Consider the following 22869-nt stretch of genomic DNA (forward strand, 5'->3'; position numbering starts at 1 on the left):
GGGCAAATCTACCCCTCTCCCTTGGCTCTGCGATTAAATATTCCATAAACAAATGGCCGGAGCGGCTGCGACTCGCGCAAGTGATAAATTTCTAAGCATCGGCGCGAGTTTCGTTGTTGCGAGTGGACGAGGTGGGCTTCCGCGTGTGGCTCAAAAGTTTAGCCTATATACGTACACGCTGTGCGTTGCGGTTATTGGCTCGGTCCAGTGCCGATTTTATGTCTGTACTTATGGACACGGCTTTTAAGGACAACCGGTGTGTTCGATATGCTCGATATTGGATTTCTATGATGTAGGCGAACTCTACATTGAATTCATTTGCAATACTACACGCCAAATGGAATGTCCTCCATTACTTGGGATCTTCTCTTTTTTTTTGGGCATTTAATGACGTTACCCAAGAGTTCTGCTGCTTCCTTATTGTAGCGAAGCCTACGAGCGCTTCGTGAACTAATTCAGTGGAGCTGCGCGTGCGGCAAAGGGACACGTTCCTTTGTCTTGTGCCAAAAGCGTTTCATTATCGTTAGTTCCTCCTCCTCCTCCAGCTATCTGTTTCGCGAGAAATCGTCGCAAAGTCAGTTGCCACTTGGTAACGAGAGCCAAGGGGCTGGTGCACCCTGGCAGTGCGTAGCTGATGCTCTTTGGGCAACATTCCAGAGAGTCAACGATCGGCGTGTTTCGTGCTTTTTTCCCCCCACTGGAGCTTTCGTCATTGTATTGCCTGGCACAGGTATAACTCTCACGGTAAAACGATTCTCGACCCCGTTTTCGTCCTCGCGGATATTGAAAGCAACGAGGGACCAACTGCGCTCCTGCATCTTCCTCCGCTTCAATTTCATTAAAAATATTGCCACTCACTTCGATCGCTCGAGCTTTCATCCCCTCCCTCCCCGCGCTTACATCGACGGAAACTCCTCAAAGTCCGATCAAACAATTTCCCGGTCCGGAAAGACATATTAGCGCGAGCAATATACTCACTCCCCACCGGTGCGATGTATACTTTACGAGCGAGCAATCGGTTAAATCCGCTCTGTGTTTTATACGGGCGTCTGTATGTACCGCGCGTCTCTCGCAACTTTGTTTGTCCGCAAGGTCGATCCAAAGTGAGGTATTGACGCGTGAAAAAATAGTGAAAAAATAATAAACGTTACGAGCCAAAGTCGCGCGGTAGACGTCTGCCATCGAGGGCGAAAGCTGAGGTCATTTCCTATATATCGGGGGGAGCGGGTCAGCGTGTTATATTGCGCCGACGTATGGAGGGGCTTATAGGCTTCTCTCATCGGGGCGTTGGATCTAAAATCCCCGGCTTTCCTCTTTCGGCTCCGCCTGTCTTTCCTCGATGCTCGGATATCCGGGAAAATGATTTTGCTCTCGACGCCTGTTGTGGACTACCTTCTCACATTCTTGGTGGGCAAAAGCTCGGTGGGCCATGATCTTTTCTTTTCATCCGAAAGTTGCAGAAGATTTCACGGACCACCTGAGCTGAGTCTAGTTTTTCACGTAAAGGGATCGTGTTTGGTCATTTTTTTTCTGATCAAACAAAATATATTGTATTTGTTTTTTTTTTTTTTTTTTTTGTATCAAAAGTACTGCGAAAGAAATTTATACAAGTATGAACCGAAAAAAAGTTTATCAACTATACCCTTTGATACGGTGTACCGATAAGATAAATTTTAACGATCGAATGAAATATTTTAGGGGGTCCTTGGCGCGATATTACACCGATACAGTAAAAAAAAAAAAAAAAAAAAAAAAAAAATCACCCTTTACAAAAGCCACACCATATTGTCATCTTCCCCGGCAACACGAATGTTCACGCGACAGTAAAATGTCACTTGAGTGCCAAAAGCCTCGCACGGTATGATTCCCGGATACAATCAAGAGCGCTTGTCCCCACCACAGTCCGAAACTCCGCACGGTATGATGTACTAACCAGCTGACATATCTAATTGTTTCAGGTCGCTGCTGGTGCTCCTCGTCCTGGTGGCCTCGCACGTCACAGATACCCAGGCCCGATACGTAAGTACACATATATATACATTGCACGCAATGGCCAGTCCCCCTTCCCTCTTCCCTATCCCCACGACACGTATAATTATGACGTCAGACGCAGACAAGACTTTGAATTCAAAGTTATCCGCGAGATTGAACAATCGTGGAGAGAGCGTATATTGTAATGTATGACCCTCTGAACCATAGAGATGTGCCTACGCCCGCACATTTACCCAGTATACGTCTCGCGACAGTGGGAGAGAAGAAAGGAAAGAGAGTCGTAGCATATGCACGCGCGTACTTATACTTCTTAGGTAACTATACTCGCGGCCTTGGCGATTGCGGCCAATGGTATGCTCTGGCGTGTAATTTTTTTTTTTTTTCAGCAAGCATCAGGTACACAACGGACTCTCCGAGCTAGCTTTTATTGCTCTCTTGCTCCGCCAAGCGCCTTTCAGTATATACGTATATGATTTCATACTCTCGCTTTCGTCTCTCTGTATGTATACGTGCTCCTTTTTTTTTTTTTTTTTTTTTTTTTTTTTTTTTTTTTTTTTGTATTCCCCCTTACTTATTGCAAACGGAGCCTTTGGTTGAAAAATTACACGCGCCGCGAGAGCAAATGAATTTGATTTCAGCTCGAGGATGCACGAGCGTATACGTTTACGAGTTTCCGGGCGCTTGAAAATTTCTCATTAGCGCAGCGCAGCGTAAGATATATCGTATATTTAATATGACTGCGTTCCACCTTGCCCTCGATGGGAAAATTTTAATTACCAGCGTGCACGGCATCCAAATAAAAACATTGGGTGTGTATATATACTCGAGGAAAACGGTGGGTCATCGTGTGCAATATCTGCCGGGACCTCTTCCCCGCGCGCACGAGAACCACTTACGCAAATGAAGAGGCGCGCCCGCGAGCTCTTGCTTCTCGTATCTACGGTTTTTTTTAAATAATTTCACGTATTTGCTCCACAAATGAGGGAGAGACGGTGAAAAAGCCAAAAATAATCTCGGATGTGTATATTTATTCGAGCGTGCTATTAAAAGAGAAAAATCGCGCAAAAAAAGAACAGCGTAGCCGAGCGTGTAGCGCGATTAATCGATGGTAATTCAAATCTATATATACCTATATTATGGGCGCGCTTGCACAAATAATTTATCTCTACGTATATCACCCACGTATCATCGGGCTTCGAGTCCATTGTTTACTCTGCGCGCATGTTCGTTCGCACTCTATCGCGTCATCGCTTTGCTCGTGTTTTTTTTGGCTCTGCTCGGATTTTTTTGGATCGCTCGGTAATTACCTGTGTGGTAAAAATGTACATTTTTTCTTTCTTTTTTCTTTTTTTTTTAGAAGAAGAATTTTTCATAAACTTTTTACAAAAATCTTGGCCTTGTACTTTACTGCACTTACCAAAAGTTGAACCATGTCGAAATTGAAAGATTTTCCTTTGACTTGTACCTTAGCAAAGTGTTTTAATTTTTCAATTATTGGTTTGAAGGTTAAAAAAAAAAAAAAAAAAAACTTTTAATTTCATTCGCGTAACATGGCCGGAACATCAAAACAAAAAGCTTTGCTTTTGTGAATTCGTTGTCTTCGTCAGATCCTTACACATATACAAGTTTAAATGTTGAAAAACATTATAATATGAAGATAAATAACACGTCTTATGATTGGTTCAATTTACACGTAGATAGTTTTCAAAGAACGCCCCTAATTGGTCTCACCCGGGAAAGATAAAAAACGAGCAAAAAGTTGAGATGAGTTTAATCAATCTTTTGGGAAAAGAACACCTGCACCCCAAGGCTCTCGAGTAGACGGTATTCCCCTTAATAGTCACGGGCGCATTGGGAGAGGTACGCGCGTTGTGCTCCAAAACTTTTCGACTTCTACGGGCGGGTGTTTGAAAAAATTAATTTTCATGAAAACGCGAAAAAGTCGCGCTAAAAAGTTCACCCAAGGTAAACGTCACATTTATTTTTGAGAAGCGCCGCCTACGATCGCGTAGGTGTATACGATCGAAACTTTCGTTGTAAAGGCGCAAGTGAAAACTTTTTTTACGATTTTTATTTTTCCCTGTACACCCTATATACTTCATTGAAAAACTAGTTGGCAAAATTCACTGCCAAGGAACTAAACTTTTGCTACAACTTGTACCAAAGTAAACGTATTATATATAAATCGTACACTATGACATTGTTAACACTCTACTCGTGGGACCAACAAAATTTTGTACTATTTTTTGCTTAAAAAAAAAAAAAAAAAAAAAAAAAAACGATTTCAATGTAGTCTTTTTGCCGTGGTAATGATGTTACCTACACGTATAATGGTATACACCAGACGCAAGTGACCTGGAGTCCGAGCCCTTGTCATAAGCCCGAAACCGGCGCCACTGTAGGTACACTTGGTAGGTTGATAGTAGGTACACAGGTATAGGAATTAAGCTCCTTGTGCGGCAAAGACCTGCGAGGAGCTCTCGAACGCACGCCCTCCTCGTGGTAATCTCTGGCTTTCGCGGCGCTTAAGGTTGGCGCACACACGCACACGTGTACGTATCATGTATACCTACCTAATGTTATCTCCACACGGCAGAGTTACCCATAGGTATACCATGGAGTCCTCGACGAGGAGATTGGCTTACAAGTGTGTGTGTGAGCGAGTAGTCCCCTCGGGGGGAGAGCACTTTGCGCATTTGCGAACACCGGGGAGATAATAGAATAAGAGGCGCACTAGCGGGGACAGCTTATACACGTTTGCTGTACATAATATTATGTAGGCTTGGTGGTCTTGCGACGATTTTTACTCACTTTAATTTGCAACGGAGGCTCGTTGGTGCGTAACCAGGTAAAGTCTTTAAGAGCAAAAGTTTGCCCAAGACTACAAAAAACAAAAAAAAAACAAAAAAAAAAATCGGAAACAATAAAAAAGACCATGGTAACCTGGGAGGTGGGGAAAAGAAAGAAAGTTCCCTCTTCGTGGATTGGATGAAAAATGCAAGGAGCTTTTTAACGTAAAAACGAAAATGTTAAAGTTGCATGAAAATCCGAACGGAAAAGTGTATAATCCGGTTGCGGTGAACTTTTTACTCATCCCGGAGCTTTTTCACGTCTCCCCGGCCGCGGATGTACAAATTAATGAGCCATTACGCTCGAAAGAAGCTCCCGAGGTTTTTTCTCTTGCATATACTTACAATGCGAAATCGGCACGAAACCTGTCCGAAAAAATTATGCCACATTTTGCGTACGGCACAAGGTACCATTGTTCAATTTACATAATTATTTGTATATATATTGTTTTCTTCGTGTTACGGTATACAATATTTAAGATAATGATTTGAAAAACAACGGGGCATGAAACAAAGACACTATTGTACCGATCTCCAGTAATATCGTTCGGATAGAAATTTCGATGAAAGACAGGAAAAAAAAGCCTCATGTAACCCAACGACTGGAGAACTCGGTTAAAAAAAAATCCACGAGTCCAGATACCCTAATTACCGTGTCGGCGATCAAAAGCCTTGTCAACGAACCCTCGACTCACGCGTATATGTATATACACGTCAAAACAAACCGTCTCGTTTTACGTATCGTTTGCACCTCCTCCTCGTGATAAAAGCTCTCCAGATTCAACATTACTCCATTGGCATCGAGAGAGCGAAGGAGAAAAAGAGCCAGCCCCGCTTGGGGTGTCACCCGAGGACGGGTACTTGAAAAGGCCCCGACGATGCGTCGGATCGCATCGTGACCGTGTATAATATTGTGTCGGGTTACGTTTCAGCGCTCAACAAGGTTAATTCGCCTACACCCTCTCGTGTACCTAATGCGTATCGTATATTATACGCAAGGCTCGTTTCAGCCGTCACGTACACACGTGTCGGTATATTATACAACGCCGCAAAGTCATTGCCACGCGCTCGCCTCACTGGTTGTATATATAGCAGCGGAGGAGCAACGCTCGCAGCGATGCCTCAGTCATCTCCTCGTTGTCTGTCCGCGCGTCTCCCAACGCGATATCGTCTTGCGCATGAATTTTCTCTCTCAGGCGACCGCGCAACGTTTAATTCGTCGGATTAATTGAGTTTTCTTCTTTCCCCCCCCCCTTTTAATTTACGTCAATTGAGCTGATGATTTTTATTGGTTCAAGGGTGTGGGAAGAATTTCTCTTTTTTTTTTTTTATCTCATCGTTGATAGAAACGACAAAATACTTTACAAGATTTTTAAAATAATGCATTTCCAAATGAAGTGACAAAATTTGAACAGGTCAATGAACTTTCTCAGGCGTATCGATAATCGTTGAGCGTATACATATAGACTCATAAAAAATGAGTTTAAAGCGTCCCCCAAAAATTACAATATAATACGCTCATTGAATACCACGACATAGGAAATACCACCCAAGCGAGGCGCGAACGAAGCACAAAAATAGCCCGAGACGTCTGTCGAGTGAAGCGTATAGAGCGTCATGTCACGCGGTGTATTAGTCATCGCTCGAGCGTCAAATGGAACAATTGATTTATGGACGCGAGCGAGTTTCTCCGTTTCACGAGAACAATATCTTAATTGCGCCTCGTCGAGGAATGCGCCATGTACCATATCAAGCGCCGAGAAAACCACGCGGTGTTCGCGGCAGCAGCAAATTATTCGGGTACCACCAGAAGCCCTGCTCCCGACATAATTCACGAGTCATTCGGCTCCGGCGATTTTGGCACTGGCCTCGGGATGAGTACACCGCCAGTACCAGGCTATCCCCAACGTCATCATTTCGCGCCCATCCTCCCGTAAGTGTAGGTACGATCTTGTCGAACCGTATACCTCGCGAATGAGCAAAATAACGCCGGTCCAATGCACAAGCGGCGCGCAACGAAACTCTTCCAACAAAAACTCATTTCGACTCAACTTTCGAGAGATGGAACGACGGAGCTTGCAGAAAAGTTCATCCACCGGCGATTCAATTACAAACAGCTCTACGTACGAAATTTTTTTTTTTTTTTTTTTTTTTCCAAGCACGCACATGACAACCTGTACAAAGTTGCCCGGAGCATCTGAAATTGAAAGCTGTACTGCACATATACACGGGAGTACATAGCCACGACAACAGCAGCGGAGAAAATTAATTTTCAGCGCCGCATATTCCGCAAGCTCGCAACGAAAAATGCCTTTCTCGGACAGCACGTGCGATAAAATAACATCCACGACCGCCCCCCCCCCCGTCCCTCCGCTCGCAGGATCTCGCACGAAGAGGAAGATAAAGGCAAAACCTATCCTTTGTGCGCGGTCCCGTGCAGGAGAGGCTCGAGTCATCCTTGTGTACAGTATGCAGCCGCGAGAACCCTTTATATACGAAGTGCACGACGAGTTAGCGAGTATATCCACAAGCGTGTGCGGCGGTCCGTGAAAGCTCGGCCGTAAAGAAACGCGAGGCCGAGCCAAGGAGTTACGCAGCAACAACAACATTACGACTCTGTTGTGTATAATATATACGTGCCGGTGCCGAGAGTCGGTAAGTACATCTACGAACGAATAGAAAAACTGGAAGGGGGAAAAAAAAAACGGACATTCGCCTCTGACCGAGGGGGTATGACGCTTATACGCACAGTGCATATATCTGTATGTAGTCGTGGAAAAAAAAAGATGGATGGATGTACAAGAGAAGCTGCGCCACACGTGCTGGAAAAACGCGTGGAAAAAGGGGGGAAGAGTGAACGTATATATATATTACGTTCTCATATTCTCTCGCGCAAGCGTCTACACGTGTAAACGTATACCGTGCGCCCCCCCCTTGGAATATCTATACTCATCTCCAGGCTTTCATTAAGCTCGTGTGTGTATATACTTACGGTGGCCCGGCCGCGGGAAATGCACGACTTATACATCCAGCAGCACGTGCTCTCCCACGCTCGATAAAAATCACACCAGCTGGTGCCGCTTGAGAGGCGACCAACGCGACACTCTTACACACCCTACTCTTGTTCTTCCAGGAGAGCACCGCGGTATTTACATCCCTCCCGCGTTTGCTTCGTTCTCTCACGAGCGTTTTGTATACCGGCCGGCGTCGTGTATACCCCGCGTGCTGTACACCGGGACGCCGAGGGAAGGGTCTGCGGCTTTCGTGCGAGAGGGCAAACGCTCGTACATTATGCACCCCGAGCTCGCTCTCTGGCGGTTTTCTTTCTCTAATTGCATTCGCAGGGAGGATCAAGGTAACGCTTGCTTTAACTTCGAAAACGCCCCTCCACCGCAGGTTTCTTTTTTATTTTTTTTCCCCCTCGTTATATTTTACAATCAGCGTCTCTCTCTCGTCTATACGAGCAAGGGGGAGAGCGCGGAGGGCCAAAGGTTATTACGAATCGGTTTATTATACCACCGCCATCGGTGTTTGTCAACGCTTGAGCGGGACGATTGCCACCATCTCTCTTGGCCTGATGGCGTTGACGCGCACTCGAGAGCTTGAAATACGGCTGCCGCTAAACAGAGCTGGTTCATAAAATTTCCACCGCGACGGAGATCAAAAGCACGCGATTCGAAGAACGTTGCAATGAGCTAATGTATAGCCTCTATACGCTTCGTTGAGGATGAGTGCACGGGAGGGCGCATCTTCGGGGGGCGTACACGCCCCGGTGGCGAGCTGGACAGGCGCCAGAAGGACCTCCGGCCCACCTATACGTATATGGGGCCACTTGGGGTCGGTTTGCTTTGAAATTAGCTCCTCGGCGGGCTCGTATTTATTTGAACTTGGGCGCTCTCCCCTCCATTGGCGCTCTAATTGATGAGTCTCTCGACGCGCAACGATTAAACGACTTGGAGCTCATACGCGGTCGCTTGGAAATAATAATCCTTTATGCGCCTGAATACTTGTGCGTGGGACGTCAAAGAGTTTGAATAAAGAGGGAACGTCCCGTGTACTGTACGACGCGTTGCGTCACGCCCGAATGCCAGGGATTTTCTTCGGGTGGTCGAAAATGCGACGGTTTTGAATACGGGAAAGTTATCGGAAAGCCGTGAAAAGCCGTGAGCGATACGTAGGAATAATGCGGATAAAAAAGTCGATCGGTAGCTTTTCCACCAACTGTAGCATTGTTCTCTCGCTAGACTATATTGTTCAAGGATGTAGTTTCCCGCTGAATTCGATACTGCATTGGCTCTAAAATTTACGAAAAGCATCGCTACAGGGCGCATATAGGTACAAAGGCACCAAAGTTATTACCCCTACGTGCACACGTCATACCTATATATAATATATACAACACTTTGTTAAAGCATGAAAAAAGACTTTGACCGAACGTATCTTGGACGACATCAGGCAAACATTTGTACATTACACCCGTTCTGTTGCAGCACCACATAAGACTGAGGCACGACAGGCACAGGCGGCATCAGGGCGAGAGCTACGCTCCCCACAGCTATGCCCTGGACAGCGACGAGCCCGAGTCGGGCAGCTGGGGACCCTGGACCCATCCAACCCCCTGCTCGAGGACCTGCGGTAGTGGGGTTGCCATCCAGACTCGCGAGTGCCTCGACCGAGAGTAAGTCTTTATCATATTTATATACGTATGTACCTATCTTGCACGAAACTATACACGTCCCTTGTTATTATTATACACCTACTGTTATTATTGATTGTTATCAAGGTACTCATATGTCGATCAAACATCCATCGATTACGCCAAACTCTTGATGAAACGGTAACAAATAACAGTAGCCACATTGATGAAATTGCACGAGTATTCAATACCGATTGTAATAGTATAGAGGAATACATATATAATATCAAATCAAACGTAGGCGCGCTACAGCAGCTGAAAATTTTACAATATTTGGGCGCTCCGGCATACCGTAACTCGACACTCACCGGAGAACACAACACCGGGCATTTTTGCGTCGATGAAAACGAAGACCCTCATATTTCCATTCGCGAAACGAAAACAAAAGTTTCGAAAACACCCTGCTTGCATCCAAACTCTTTGGCTTGAATAAGTATATGTGGATACACTTTTTCTCGCCAAAGTGAAAAGATGGAGCGAAGCCCCGTGTTTTCCCGGTCGTTTAGCGCCCGTGTTTGTTATTCGTCGGACGAAAAAACACGGGCGCCCCGTGTGTACATATACCGTACGCTTTTTGCTCTGTTTGTCCCTCGGCAAAGACGGGAACGCAGCCTCGAGTGCATCTAACGATTTAACGGGCCGTGAAAGCCCATTAGGCGCCTGGGGGGTGTTTGCCGTGGCCGATTTCCCCCTCGGAATCGAAGCTCCTCCTCCGTCGTATCTCCCGGATGGGCACGGATCTTTGAATACATAATGCACGAGATGCAGCTCTCGCGGTCCCGTAAAACCCCTCTCTGCGCTTATTTACCGAGGACTGCGCGTTTGTTTTTTGCTAAAGAGCTTTTCCGGCAACCGATTTTTTTTTTTTTTTTAACTTTGATGTATACCACCTAAAATGTTATGGTTTTTTTTTTTTCTTTGTCTCGTTTCAGCGATTCAAACAACGAAAGCTGCACCGGCGCGAGGAAGAAGTACTTCTCGTGCAACATCCACGTAAGTCCCAACGATTACTTTGGATATACTCTATTGAATTTTCACGCAAGTGTGTAAACGAATGAAGGATGAACCTTGTGATATCCAGGTCGAGATGTCTCGCGTAGCACTTTTTGTTTTTCAAACTGTATAATATACGTCATCTTATTGTTACAAAAGGCGGCTATGAGCACGTATATGCGTGCAACGGTGTCGTTTCGAGTTTATGTACGTTTCCTAGCGGGCGCGTCCTTGTAAACGAGGCACGTAAACGAAGGAATTAATTTTTAAAAAAAGGATGACACACCGAGATTTCTCTCATTCGTGCCTCCTTTAACCCGCAAGTTTTTCAGAATATACGGAGGGGGGAGGAAGCCGCGCAAAAAACGAATTAAATCCAGCGGAAGGAGGCCGAGGGAAAAGTTCTTTGCTTTCTTCGCGTCGTTTCCACCGGTCCCGCGAATAAGCGCGACAAACTTCCCTTACCAAAGAGTGAGAGAGAATTGAATTTAACAAGATTTATTTAAATGCCAAGGATGATAGACATCCGTATGGCAGAAGCAATTATTACAAAAAAGAAAATAAGAAAAATATATAAAATTACATTGATTTTTTCTTGAACGCAAGTTAGACGCACGATTACATTGGCAAGAAGCACAGGGAACTAGTGACACAATATAACTCGTTTACAATTACAAAGAGAGAAAGAGAGAGTGACCTGGTGAGCTTATTCCTGGCGTGCCCTTACACACACACACACACCTGCAGCGTAACGCAAAGCTCTGCTTTCGTCGGCGCGCGCTCCTCTTGATTTACTCGCGTGGAGGAGGCTTGTGTCTGACGTGAACGCCCTGGAGAGCCGACACCCGAGCTACCGCTGCCTCTTACCCTTTCGTACGTTATGAGTCCTTTTTGTCAAACGATGTTTTTGAAAAAGGGAAATGAGCGAGGTGGGACTAACAATGCGTTGTCGGAGGTTTTAAAACAGGTGACGGGTTTCACGGCTCATAAAATTAAATATCAGATTTCCCCGGTTGGGACGCTTCAATGCAGTATTGTTCCGGCACGGACAGCGCGTATTATGTGCCAGATGTCAAAAATCCACTCCGTCGCGCTCGTATCTTACACGCGGACGCTCCAAAGGAGTGAAAAAATTACTCCGAGCATATACTTTCACTAGGTCAGACCCTTTTTTTTTGTCTTCTTCTTCCTTCGTCGTCGTGCCACACGCTCGTAATATTTTATCTTCTCGCGACTCGGCTGATCTTTCATCTTTTTTTTTTCCCCCCCTCCTTCGCCTCGTCCTTTCGGCATCGTTGGGTTTTGAAGCGCCGAGGTGACGACGACGATCCGAGATCGTATACTTACTCGAGTGCACGTGCGTTCGCCTTTGATGGCCCACAAGTCATTAAATCTTGTCAAATGGGGTGTCAGCTGTGGGGGGACTCTAAAAAGTATCCTTTTTCTTCTTTCCGTATAATACGGTTTTGTTTTTTCCCCACAAGGTACATTTTTTCTTTTTTTTTTTTCTTTTATTTTCAAAGAGCGACGGTATTACTTTGGAGTGGAAACATGCATTGTCCTTTTTATTCTTCCAAAGCTGCCGCACATTCTAATCCTACCAGCTCCGTGGAGTATGAAAAAAAAAAAAAAAAAATTCCCACAACTTCTATCCTCCTCGTTCATGCGTGTACAAGACCCGAGTACGTAGACGAGACATGTTCAGTTAATCGGCCTTACTTGTGACCTACACATCATAATGCACTAACACGCGTACAGAGAGTAGCTTGCAAGCTGCCCGTAATCGCCTTATGCGGCGCATCAATTATTTAAAGCGCTCTCCCTCGAGAGTCGCCCCGAGTTGAGTTGCATTATGTACGTGAAATCGACGTGCATCGGAGAGAGAGAGAGAGAGAGAAAAAGTGGCTTGGGTCCAAAGTGTCGTTAAAAGCCTCAACGTTCTCTTCACCTCTTCCTCCTAAAGCTCCGAGGTCTAAATTTCGCGTTAACGAGACAATTTGACTGCAGAGAAGAAAAAAAAACGTACGTAAATATGTACACGCACTATACCGTAGCCTCATTCGAAAGCTTGGCAAAGAAAAAAAAATCTCTGCTGAATGCTCCCAAGGACGTTTGGAAGATAAACACAGCAATAACAGCAAAAAAGTAACGAAGCCCCAAGTAAATGACGCGAAAAAGGGCACACGCGTGGCTGGATCTCAATTCCAAGCTGTTTGCACACCCGGGGCATCTTCGAGCAGTGATCGTGGGCAAATTTGCTCTTCGAAGACATACTCGCACGTACGTGCTGAGAAAAAAAGAAAAACACCCTGTCATAGTCTCGAGAGGGAGTTTTTAACGATACGCGGCTCCACGTTGCAGAGCCGGTGCGATGGGTTTGAAAGTAAAAGAGGAGAAGGGGTGTATACCACGTGCTCTTAGCGGGACGACGATGGAGAATAATGGAGAGTAAAATATTCGCGCTCTGCTCTTCCGCAGTTACGGGGGTGCTCGCGCTCGCTGTAGCTTGGAATATCTTGTGCGCGCGACAATGGGAGTGAGCAAACGCTGCGCTTGAAGATGATTTAACGCGTGTGCGTTTTGTGTGTATTCCCGAAGTTGGTGGGGTACGGTGAGGGAGAAAAATATTTATCAACTGCGGCGCGCACAATGTGCCATTGTGCGTTTTGCCCCCCGGAAAAATGAAATGGAGGCACCTCTAACGGTGCGAAGCGTTAATTAAAGATCCCCTCCATCGCTCTTCAGTTATACCCACTTTGAGGTTTCGTTCGTATATTTGCGTATTCATAGGTACTCGTTACTTATGCGGAGATCATAAGGATGTTGTTTAATCGATTGCATTGCTCCTCTCCTACCAATCGACGTTGAAACGCTGACTCTTTGAATTACCTAACTGGGGGGGAAAAGAAGCTTTTGTTCAGGTTTTTCTTGTCCCTACTCTCGTGAAAAATGAAGATTTTTTCCATTAAATTATTCAGTAACATCCCCAAGATTGCCTCGTGACTCGAAATTCCCTTTGGAAACTTCACCCCCGAAAAATTGGCTCGTTCAATCTCGCGTAAATAAACTCACGAGAGCTGTAGACACCCTCTCACCTCGGAGTCTCGTAACAAAGGGTTATGAACACAAGCAAAAGTGGCCTTGGGTATACGTGAGGAGGCCTTCGACGGTAAGTCGTTTTCGTAACCCCCAGCTGAAATGAGTAATCTGCTCGCAGTGTGTACATGAGATACACCAATGTGTTTGGTCGACCGGTGATATTGACCGTACTGGTACAGCACGGAGAATAGGATGATTTCCGCAAGACGGGATTGGTTTTTTTTTTTTTTTTTTTTTTTTTTTTTTTTATTGGAAGATGGAGCGGATCGAAGATGTATTTGACAGCTTTGGGAATTTGTCGATGGCGCGTGTAAGAAAGTATACGAGGCAAGGGGGTAGCTTGATTGTTATCCGATGGGTGCGCTGAGGCGTTGCAAACAAAGTTACCGAGATATTGCGGTTTTTTCAATCCATGCGAAAAAAAAACAATTGTTTTCTGATTTATACAGAGTTATATACCCACGAGCGTAAACTTTTTTTCTCCTTGGATTGTTACGGGTTATCTATAATGTTGAACTGCAGCTTTTCTTTTACTGCATTAAAATTTTTTTTGTTTTTTTTTTTTTTGACGGAAATAACACTCGGAGACCACTTTGACTTTTCGGAACTAAAACTTTGCCGGGTAAGAGAAAGAGCGAACAAGTTACTCAAGTCGAGTCAACTAGTGCAGCAAATTCTTTATTGAAGAAACGTACCTACTCTCTTCACTTATAATTTCTCGAGGCGGAAAACTTGGTGATCGCCAGAATTGCAAAATCAACGTGAAATTTTAACGCCCTCCGTTTTAATGAAAAATTCAACGACGTCGACAGTCAACCCCTGGCGAAAAGGAAGAACCTACAAATCAGCCGATGCGACGTAAAGTATAGAAAAAAAAAAAAAAAAAAAAAAAAAAGGAAAATCTCACCCCGTACACGTGAACCACATCTAAAAGAACCAGAAGAAAAAATGGCACAGCAACGCGAATAATTTCTGCTTCTCGGCGCTTCATCCGTCACCGATTCGAGCAGCGCAACCCGCCTTCCCTCCGACCCATTGCTCACGCACCAGCTGCCACGATTCCACGCCCGGCCATAATTCAACCTGACCAGCTCTTCCTCCCGAAATAAGAGCACTTTCCCGCTACAGCGAAAGGTAAATCGCTCGCATCGCCCCGACCTCATCGGTATTCCCACCCCCTAGACCATTTTTAAATAAACATATATACAGGGTACTATATTAAGGCTGCGCGAATTTCACGGAGGCTCGTTTTCAATAGTCGAAGGAAAGTCTCGATCACAATAGAGTCCCTCCTGTACAGGGACGGAAGCTGGAAGATGGTCGTGGGCCTCGTAATGATTTTAAATTTGCGAGGATTTAAGGGAAAACCGAATTAACGCAGGGATCGAAATGAATCGTCGCTCCGAACAGCTACGTATACACTATTTCATTCACGAGGACGGTATTTACGACTCGGGCGAACGATTTATCAGCTGGATCGACCAACTATACCAGCGCAGAGTTGTAAATTTTTAATTTTCAAACAATGTACGGTAGCCATCGGTGCGTCCAAACGTACATTTTTAAGGACTCTATACGTACCCGTGCGTTGTATTGTGGTTCTTGCTACAGCTGTGTCGTAAATCCCTTCACCCCGAGGATTGAAATCGACAAAACGCCTCGATATCTCCCTCCAGGACGTTCAATTTAATGAGGTCGCGATGTACGAATGATATTGCAGGGGGATTGAAAAAACGTGGCTGGAACTTGGGAGTCTTTGCCATTTTGATACGGCACGCATTGCTTTCTCTTTTTGGTCAGTGAAGAAGAAACAGAGAGAATTTCGCACCAGGTGGACCATATAGGTCCATGGATCTGGAAGCGCAGGTCGCGAAGCCGCGGAATTTCACCGAGTTTCATAAATCGTGCTGCACGTATACGCGTATAGATCACGCGAGTTGTCGATTCCCCGGCCGGATCACCCACCCGTGTGTGCTCGAAGTTACTTTTTTTCCGCACCCATACACGTGTATATATATATATAGCCGCGTGCATTCAACCATACGTGCACATATACACGCGTGCTCCGGGTGTCAGATTCGCGCGCACTCGTGCCCATGTATGTTTCACCTCGAGCTTGGTACACTCAAATGTGCACGAGCTATACGGTATATGTAGCTCGGAGGGCCCTCTAATTCCAGCGAAGGCGTGACTGCGAGGCTACAGATTCTCCCACGGCGACCCTTATTTTTATTTATGTTCTTCTCTTTTGACATGTACGCGCAAACTCTCGTTCCCTTTCACAGCCGTCTCGCGGGGCTTGATTATCTATTTGCCCACCCCCCGTTGGCTTCTCTTTGGTTTGCCATTTTTCCCGTTCTTCCTTTGACTCGGGCAAGCTTCTCTCATTTCGGAGATGCGTTATTTTTTTTCGCTCTAATTGGAGAGCTATACCGTTGCAATCAGAGGCTTTGCTCGGGTCGACGCTTTTTGTTTGATATCGCGTTTTCATCGCCGTCCCGGGGAAACCCTCGAACCGTCAAGTGGAAATGTACGCCCTCGTGGAATATACACCAGCGACTTTTTTCAAAATCACACTTGCTTCGGCATTTCTCGATATTTCGAACCAGAGAGAGAGAGAGAGAATTGTTTGCAAAACGTGTGTGCGCTGCTTTTGCAAGTAGATACAGTAGCGTGCGAGGCTGGTGGGTTATTGTATTTGGTTGAATTTTGTTGAAGCCTTGCCCGGGAGAGCCCAAGGATTTTCGAGCCGAGCAGTGCACCGAGTTCAACAATCAGCCCTTCGACGGTATCTACTACGAGTGAGTGTTTCACCATTGAGTCTTCAAACCACCAAATGTATGGTAAAACGAAAAATTAAAAAAATGTTGGCACTCCCTTGCAGGTGGATACCGTACACGGGCGGTCACAACAAGTGCGAGCTCAACTGCATGCCAAAGGGCGAGAGATTTTTCTACAGGCACAAGGAGAGCGTGACCGACGGCACCCTCTGCAACATCGAGAAAAACGACGTCTGCGTCGAGGGCAAGTGCATGGTGAGTGCGACATTTTTTGATTTTTTCCGTTAATCATACAATAAATGGTTCATCGTCAAAAACCTTGTACCGCGACAACTCGTGCGCTTAACGACTTCGAGTGTTAATAAATTACACCCCTGCAAAGTATACGTACGCGGTAAGTACCAAAGTTCAAACTACGTCCCACGAAAGGCAGTGAAATGTAAATGTAAACGAGAGTGTTGTACGTAAGTGTAATGTGCCGAAAATTAACAGCCAGTGGGATGCGACATGATGCTGGGTAGCAACGCGAAGGAGGACACGTGTCGCGAGTGTGGCGGCGACGGCTCCGACTGCAAAACCGTACGTGGACTCTTTGACGCGGACGACCTGCAAGTTGGTAAGTCCTTGATCTTTTTTTTTTTTTTTTTTTTCACTCTTACACATATCCCCTCTACGGGTCGTGTATAACGACGCGCTCCCCGTTTTACAGGATACCTCGACATGTTGCTCATCCCCGAGGGAGCGACAAACATCGCAGTCAAGGAGGTCCGACCCTCGAATAATTACCTCGGTAAGTCTCATCGTCGCACTTTTCTCTCCCTCGCGCGCGCTCCGACGCGTCCTTGGGTTACATATAAGATTGGAAACATGCTGATGCACCGTGTAAATTATACATATGTACGATGTTATAATTTGGCTCTGCCCGTGTTTGGTTTACATACACTTTATCCGGTGTCTTTACTTTATTTTTTCGTAACCAATGACATTTATTTAGCTCGTCGCGAGGTAAGTAATTCCTGCCTATAACCTGCGTGTATATCATGAAATGAATGACAATGCCGTGTATATGTGAATTTATATGCGGGGCGTGTGTGATGGTGAAACCCGTAAATCCCGGTAAAACTAACGAAAAAAATCGCAGCCGTGCGAAACACGACCGGACACTACTACCTCAACGGCAACTGGAGGATCGACTTTCCGCGCAGCCTTCGATTCGCCGGCACGATATTCCACTACAGCCGAGACCCACAGGGATTTTCGGCCCCGGACACGATAACCGCCCTCGGACCGACCAACGAGGCCGTATACATCGTGGTGAGTATACAAGGGACTCTTGGGGACAACGAGTTAAATAAAATATGATACCCCTTGCTTGGTGCCCCTCGTAGCTGCTCTACCAGGACCACAACGTCGGCGTCCACTACGAGTACAGCATCCCCAAAAAGTTTTCCCAACAATCCGACCCCGACAGCTACACCTGGATCACCGACGAGTTCTCCCCGTGCAGTACGACTTGCGGGGGTGGTAAGTCCCTTCGAAAACAGTAAATCCCCAGGGTATAATGAGTAAACTGTACACACCCACCCATGTGGATGTATCATATACAGGCTTCAAATCGCGGCGAGTGATGTGCGTGAAGCGGAGGACGAACGAGCCGGCCGACGAGAAGCTGTGCGACCCGACGCTGGAGCCGGCGGACACGGAGGCTTGCGGTGGCGAGCCCTGCCCGGCCCAGTGGGTCGAGGCCGAGTGGTCCGAGTGCAGCAAGCCCTGCGGCGAGGGTGGCGAGCAAACGCGCGACATCAAGTGCCAACAGATCGTCTCGGGTGGCGTGCCGACCGTTGTCGACGAGGCCCAGTGCGCCAAGAGCCTCGGGCCCAAGAACTCCACCACCCGCGCGTGCAACAAGGAACTCGAGTGCCCCAAGTTCCACATCGGCCCGTGGAAGCCCGTGAGTACACTAGTACCACGTACCCGAGTCCAATGTATACATGCAACTGCTGAATCTTGTTTTATTTCATTCAGTGCGACCACCTGTGCGGCGAGGGCAAACAAGTGCGCAGAGTCACGTGCTTCAAGAAGAACGACCAGGGGAGGATCCAAGTGCTGGAGGACTCGGCTTGCGGCAGCCAAGTGCCCGAGCGCGACAGGACCTGCGAGCTGAGGCCCTGCGAGGGCGTCGACTGGGTCATCTCTCCGTGGAGCGGTGTAGGTGTTTTCAATTTTCTTCTCAACGCTTAACGGCCCATCCCAACTGTTGCCCCTTTTTTTTTCTTCCGTGTTCTTCCAGTGCTCGGAGAAGTGCGGCCTGACCCAAGAAACGAGGACCACCCAGTGCGCCACGCAGGACGGCACCGTCTACCCGGATAGCATGTGCGACCCCGAAAAGAAGCCGCTTCTGACCAAAGAGTGCGACACCCCGCAGAACTGCGAGTACCAGTGGATCAAGACCCAGTGGAGCAAGGTAAGCCGTTGCTGATCGACACGATGGACGGACCCATTGATCGGGGGGGGGGTGTATGGGAATCGCTTTCAGTGCTCGGCGGAGTGCGGCACGGGAGTGCAGACGCGCAAGGTGTTTTGCGCTACCTTCGAGGACGAGGACACCATGAAGAAAGTCCCGGACGGAAAGTGCGAGCCATCCGAGAAGTTCAACGCGACGCGCGAGTGCGTCACCAAGGGAGCCGAGTGCAAGGGCGAATGGTTCGCCGGACCCTGGAGCAAAGTAAGGAGACACGGTGCTTCTTTTTCTTTTTTCATTTTTCTTTTAACACTCGACGCGTTCCAGTGTTCAAAGCCATGCGGGGGTGGCGAGAGTACTCGCAGGGTGGTTTGCCTGAGGAACAACAAGATCGTTTCGTCGGATGAGTGCGATTACAAGACAATAATGGAGGAAACGGAGTCGTGCCACCCGCACGCCTGCGAGGAAGGTACGAGAGCGAGAATAATAGAGAATTATTTGATAACTAGAAGCGCAACCGATGTCCTATAACGATTGTCCAATGTGTTATTTGCATGTGATTCCTTGGTCCAGACCAAATGATACCGGTCGAGCCGGAAAAGGTGACAGCTCTGATGGAAGAACAGGGTGAGGCGGACGAGGAGTGCGAGGACGAGGAGGGCTTCGTGAGCGTGAGCTCCCGGTTCAACACCGACGTAAGTATATAATATAATTATATACCCGTGTGACCGCAAAAAAATACCGCAAGCGCTTGATCCTTGCAGGACCAACCGTCCGATTCGACCGAGACGTCGCCCCTCAGCTCGCCCATCGGGAGCTCGAGCGCGGACGCCTTCGCCAGCACCCTGGACGACATGATGTTCAGCGACGCGGCGTACTCCCGTGGCGATGTCTCCCTCCCCACCGACAGCGGAAGCGGCACCGGCAGTGACGACGAGACCAACCTCTACCCGACCATATTCACCCTGGACGAGGGCAGCGGGGCCTCCCCCGACGAGGAGTTCTCCACGCCCTCGCTCGGCTCGGACGTCACGGAACCCTCCGGTCTGAGCGACCCCACCGAAGGCTCGGGAGCAACGGAGACCACTAGCTCGGGTACACCATTGCCGCTCGACAAACCACGCAACTTGACGTCAAACTACAAACTTTTGATCCGTACAGGCTCCGAGGCGCCGACCGAGGCCGCAACCGGTGCAAGCGACTCGTCCACCGAAGGAGCGACGGAAGCCACCGAACACCCGACCGACCTGACGACGCAGCAGTCAACGGACGTACCGAGCGAAGCTTCGGCTACCGTCGCCGGCACGGATGCGACAACCGACAGTTCGGCGTCATCTTCGCCGGACGCGAGTGAGGCGACCACCCCCGACACCACCCCGACGTCCGACACCGAGACCACCGAGGCTACGTCGGACGGTAGCTCGCCGGTCGACACGAGCACCTTGGCCACCGACGACGTCTCCGAAACAACTGGTATTGAAACTTACTTTTGGCGCGTATCGGTCGAGGGTGGTTTTAACCCGTGTCGTCGCTTTAGTGGGAGCGACATCCGAAGGCTCGGAGTCGCCGGGGGCGTCGAGCAACGCCGTGGAAACAACCGAGGCAAGCGGCAGCGGTGCAACCGAGAGTACCGGCTCGACGGATTCCGTGACCACCGAAATGACGGAGTCCTCGGCTACCGGAGCGCCCTCGGAATCGTCGACTATGGTGACCGAGGAGACCGAAATGGCCACGGAGTCCGGGCCGACGACCGAAAGTGGGTTCACGGAGGCGAGCGGGTCGACGGAAACCGGGGCTACCGAGGAGACGACCATGGCGGAAGTCACAGAGTCGGGAACGACAGAGTCTGGAGGGACGGAAGCTACCAGCGAGCTGAGTACGATCGCCAGCACCGAGGAGTACACCGAATCGAGCATATCACCGGCTACCGAGTCGGACTTGAGCGAACAATCTCACAGTAAGACATCGGGGCCCCATCGCCCTCCCACGCGTGTAACGTGTATATATGATATCGGATTGTGTTTGTTTTTTTTAGTCACGGAAGTGTTCACGACCGCCAGCCCCGTGCAAACGGCGATAAAGATCGAGAACAGGTTCGGCGGGAAAAAGTGCAAGCCGAAGAAAAAGAAGACGTGCAACAAGTCCGAGTTTGGCTGCTGTTACGATGGAATCACGGCTGCCCAGGGGCCGTTTGGCAAAGGCTGCCCGACCCCGCACACGTGCGCCGAGACGACTCACGGCTGCTGCCCCGACGGGGTGTCCCCGGCCAAGGGGCCCAAGTTCTTGGACTGTCCCGATCAGCACTGCAACGAGACGCTCTTTGGTTGCTGCCAGGACGGCGTTACTCCCGCCGAGGGCAATGACTTTGAGGGCTGCAAGAAACCCTGCAATCAGACCGAGTGAGACAGACCGAAAACCCTTCGTACACTTTGCTTCTTTGATCCAAGTGTTTTGTTAAAAAAGTAAAATGTATCCCTCCTACTAGATTTGGATGCTGCCCGGACAAGGAGACACCTGCCAGTGGGAAAAACAATCTCGGGTGCTGCAACACCACCAAGTTTGGATGCTGTCCGGACAACATCAAGCCTGCCTCGGGTCCCGATGGAGAAGGTAACAATTGTCTCTGCGAAGGCAACAGCTATTGTAATACTACAAAGGATTTGCATCTAATCAAAGGTTGCGAGGAAGAGGTCACCGAAGTATCCGTGGAAACGACAACCATCATCCCGGAGGACTGCGCCAACTCGACTTACGGATGTTGTCCTGATGGCCGAAAGACTGCCAACGGCACGAACTTTGCGGGCTGCGACATCATCAACACCAAGAATTGCACCGCCTCGTACTTTGGATGCTGCCCGGACAATGTCACTGCCGGTAACTACATACACGTTTGATTCTTGTTTGAAGAAAATACCAACTCACGTTGGAAATTCCCCGTGAAGCTCTGGGTCCGAACAACACGGGCTGCCACATGCCGTGCGACAACACGACCTACGGGTGCTGCGAGGACAAAAAAACCCCGGCTCACGGGCCAAACAGGGAGGGCTGTTGTTTGTCGATGCCGTACGGCTGCTGCCCGGACAACGTGCTGCCGTCCCGGGGCCCGAACTTTTACGGCTGCGGCTGCCAGTACTCGCGATTCGGGTGCTGCCCGGACAACGCGACCGCCGCCCGCGGGCCAAACAACGAGGGATGCGGCTGCCAATACACGACCCACGGCTGCTGCCCGAACCGATTTACCCCGGCCACTGGTCCGAACTATGGGGGCTGTCCGTGCTACACTTACCAGTTCGGATGCTGCCCCGACGGGGTCACCGCGGCCAAGGGACCGAGGAGCCAGGGCTGCGGCTGCGAAAACACCGAGTTCAAGTGCTGCTCGGACGGGCGGACGCCGGCCAAGGGCCCGAACTTTGCGGGCTGTGCCTGCGACGCGTCCAAGTACGGCTGCTGCCCCGACGGGGTCGAGGAGGCCCAGGGCGAGGACTTTGAGGGCTGCCTCAATCGGCCCTCCCATCCCGGGGAGGCGTGCGGCATGCCGCGGGACAGGGGCACCTGCCGCGAGTTCACCGTCAAGTGGTTCTACGACACCGAGTACGGGGGCTGCTCGAGATTCTGGTACGGTGGCTGCGAGGGCAACGACAACCGATTCAAGACCCAAGAGGAGTGCAAGGCGACTTGCGTCGAGCCACGAGGAAAGGGTCAGTTGGTCCGATAAATATGGGGGTCAAATTTGTCGGGAGCGGAGATACCGAGGGAGTTGATTTTTTTTTTTTTTTTTTTTTTTTTTGGATTCGCAGACATCTGCTACTTGCCCAAGATATCTGGGCCCTGCGAGGGATACCAGCCCACTTGGTACTTTGACGGTGAAAGGAAGCAGTGCGGTCAGTTCATCTACTCGGGCTGTCTCGGAAACGCCAACAGATTCAAGAGCCGCGAGGAGTGCGAGGAGCGTTGCTCTGAGACTGCTGATACTGGTAACATTTTTTTTCACGATGAACA

The 22869-nt window shown here is 48.5% G+C and overlaps 1 protein-coding gene across 1 annotated transcript in view; it reads left to right on the top strand.

Annotated features, from left to right (window-relative positions):
- Ppn (proteoglycan-like sulfated glycoprotein papilin) overlaps positions 1–22869 on the top strand; it is an 82867-nt gene that overhangs the window by 53279 nt on the left and 6719 nt on the right. Inside the window, exons 2-24 of the mRNA XM_089590968.1 lie at positions 1959–2019; positions 9332–9519; positions 10470–10530; positions 16348–16430; positions 16514–16664; positions 16902–17025; positions 17119–17199; positions 17551–17723; positions 17798–17933; positions 18017–18360; positions 18435–18617; positions 18700–18873; positions 18946–19134; positions 19198–19339; positions 19444–19565; positions 19635–19965; positions 20032–20343; positions 20408–20812; positions 20906–21269; positions 21356–21480; positions 21547–21744; positions 21813–22568; positions 22668–22844. Of these exons, the coding sequence (XP_089447094.1) occupies positions 1959–2019; positions 9332–9519; positions 10470–10530; positions 16348–16430; positions 16514–16664; positions 16902–17025; positions 17119–17199; positions 17551–17723; positions 17798–17933; positions 18017–18360; positions 18435–18617; positions 18700–18873; positions 18946–19134; positions 19198–19339; positions 19444–19565; positions 19635–19965; positions 20032–20343; positions 20408–20812; positions 20906–21269; positions 21356–21480; positions 21547–21744; positions 21813–22568; positions 22668–22844 (4880 nt within the window). The remainder of the gene's footprint in view (positions 1–1958; positions 2020–9331; positions 9520–10469; positions 10531–16347; positions 16431–16513; positions 16665–16901; positions 17026–17118; positions 17200–17550; positions 17724–17797; positions 17934–18016; positions 18361–18434; positions 18618–18699; positions 18874–18945; positions 19135–19197; positions 19340–19443; positions 19566–19634; positions 19966–20031; positions 20344–20407; positions 20813–20905; positions 21270–21355; positions 21481–21546; positions 21745–21812; positions 22569–22667; positions 22845–22869) is intronic.

This window comes from Copidosoma floridanum, unplaced genomic scaffold (assembly GCF_036245765.1).
Source record: "Copidosoma floridanum isolate Cflo_tuat_1 unplaced genomic scaffold, Cflo_Japanese_pri ptg000013l, whole genome shotgun sequence".
In the NCBI taxonomy this organism is placed as follows: domain Eukaryota; kingdom Metazoa; phylum Arthropoda; class Insecta; order Hymenoptera; family Encyrtidae; genus Copidosoma; species Copidosoma floridanum.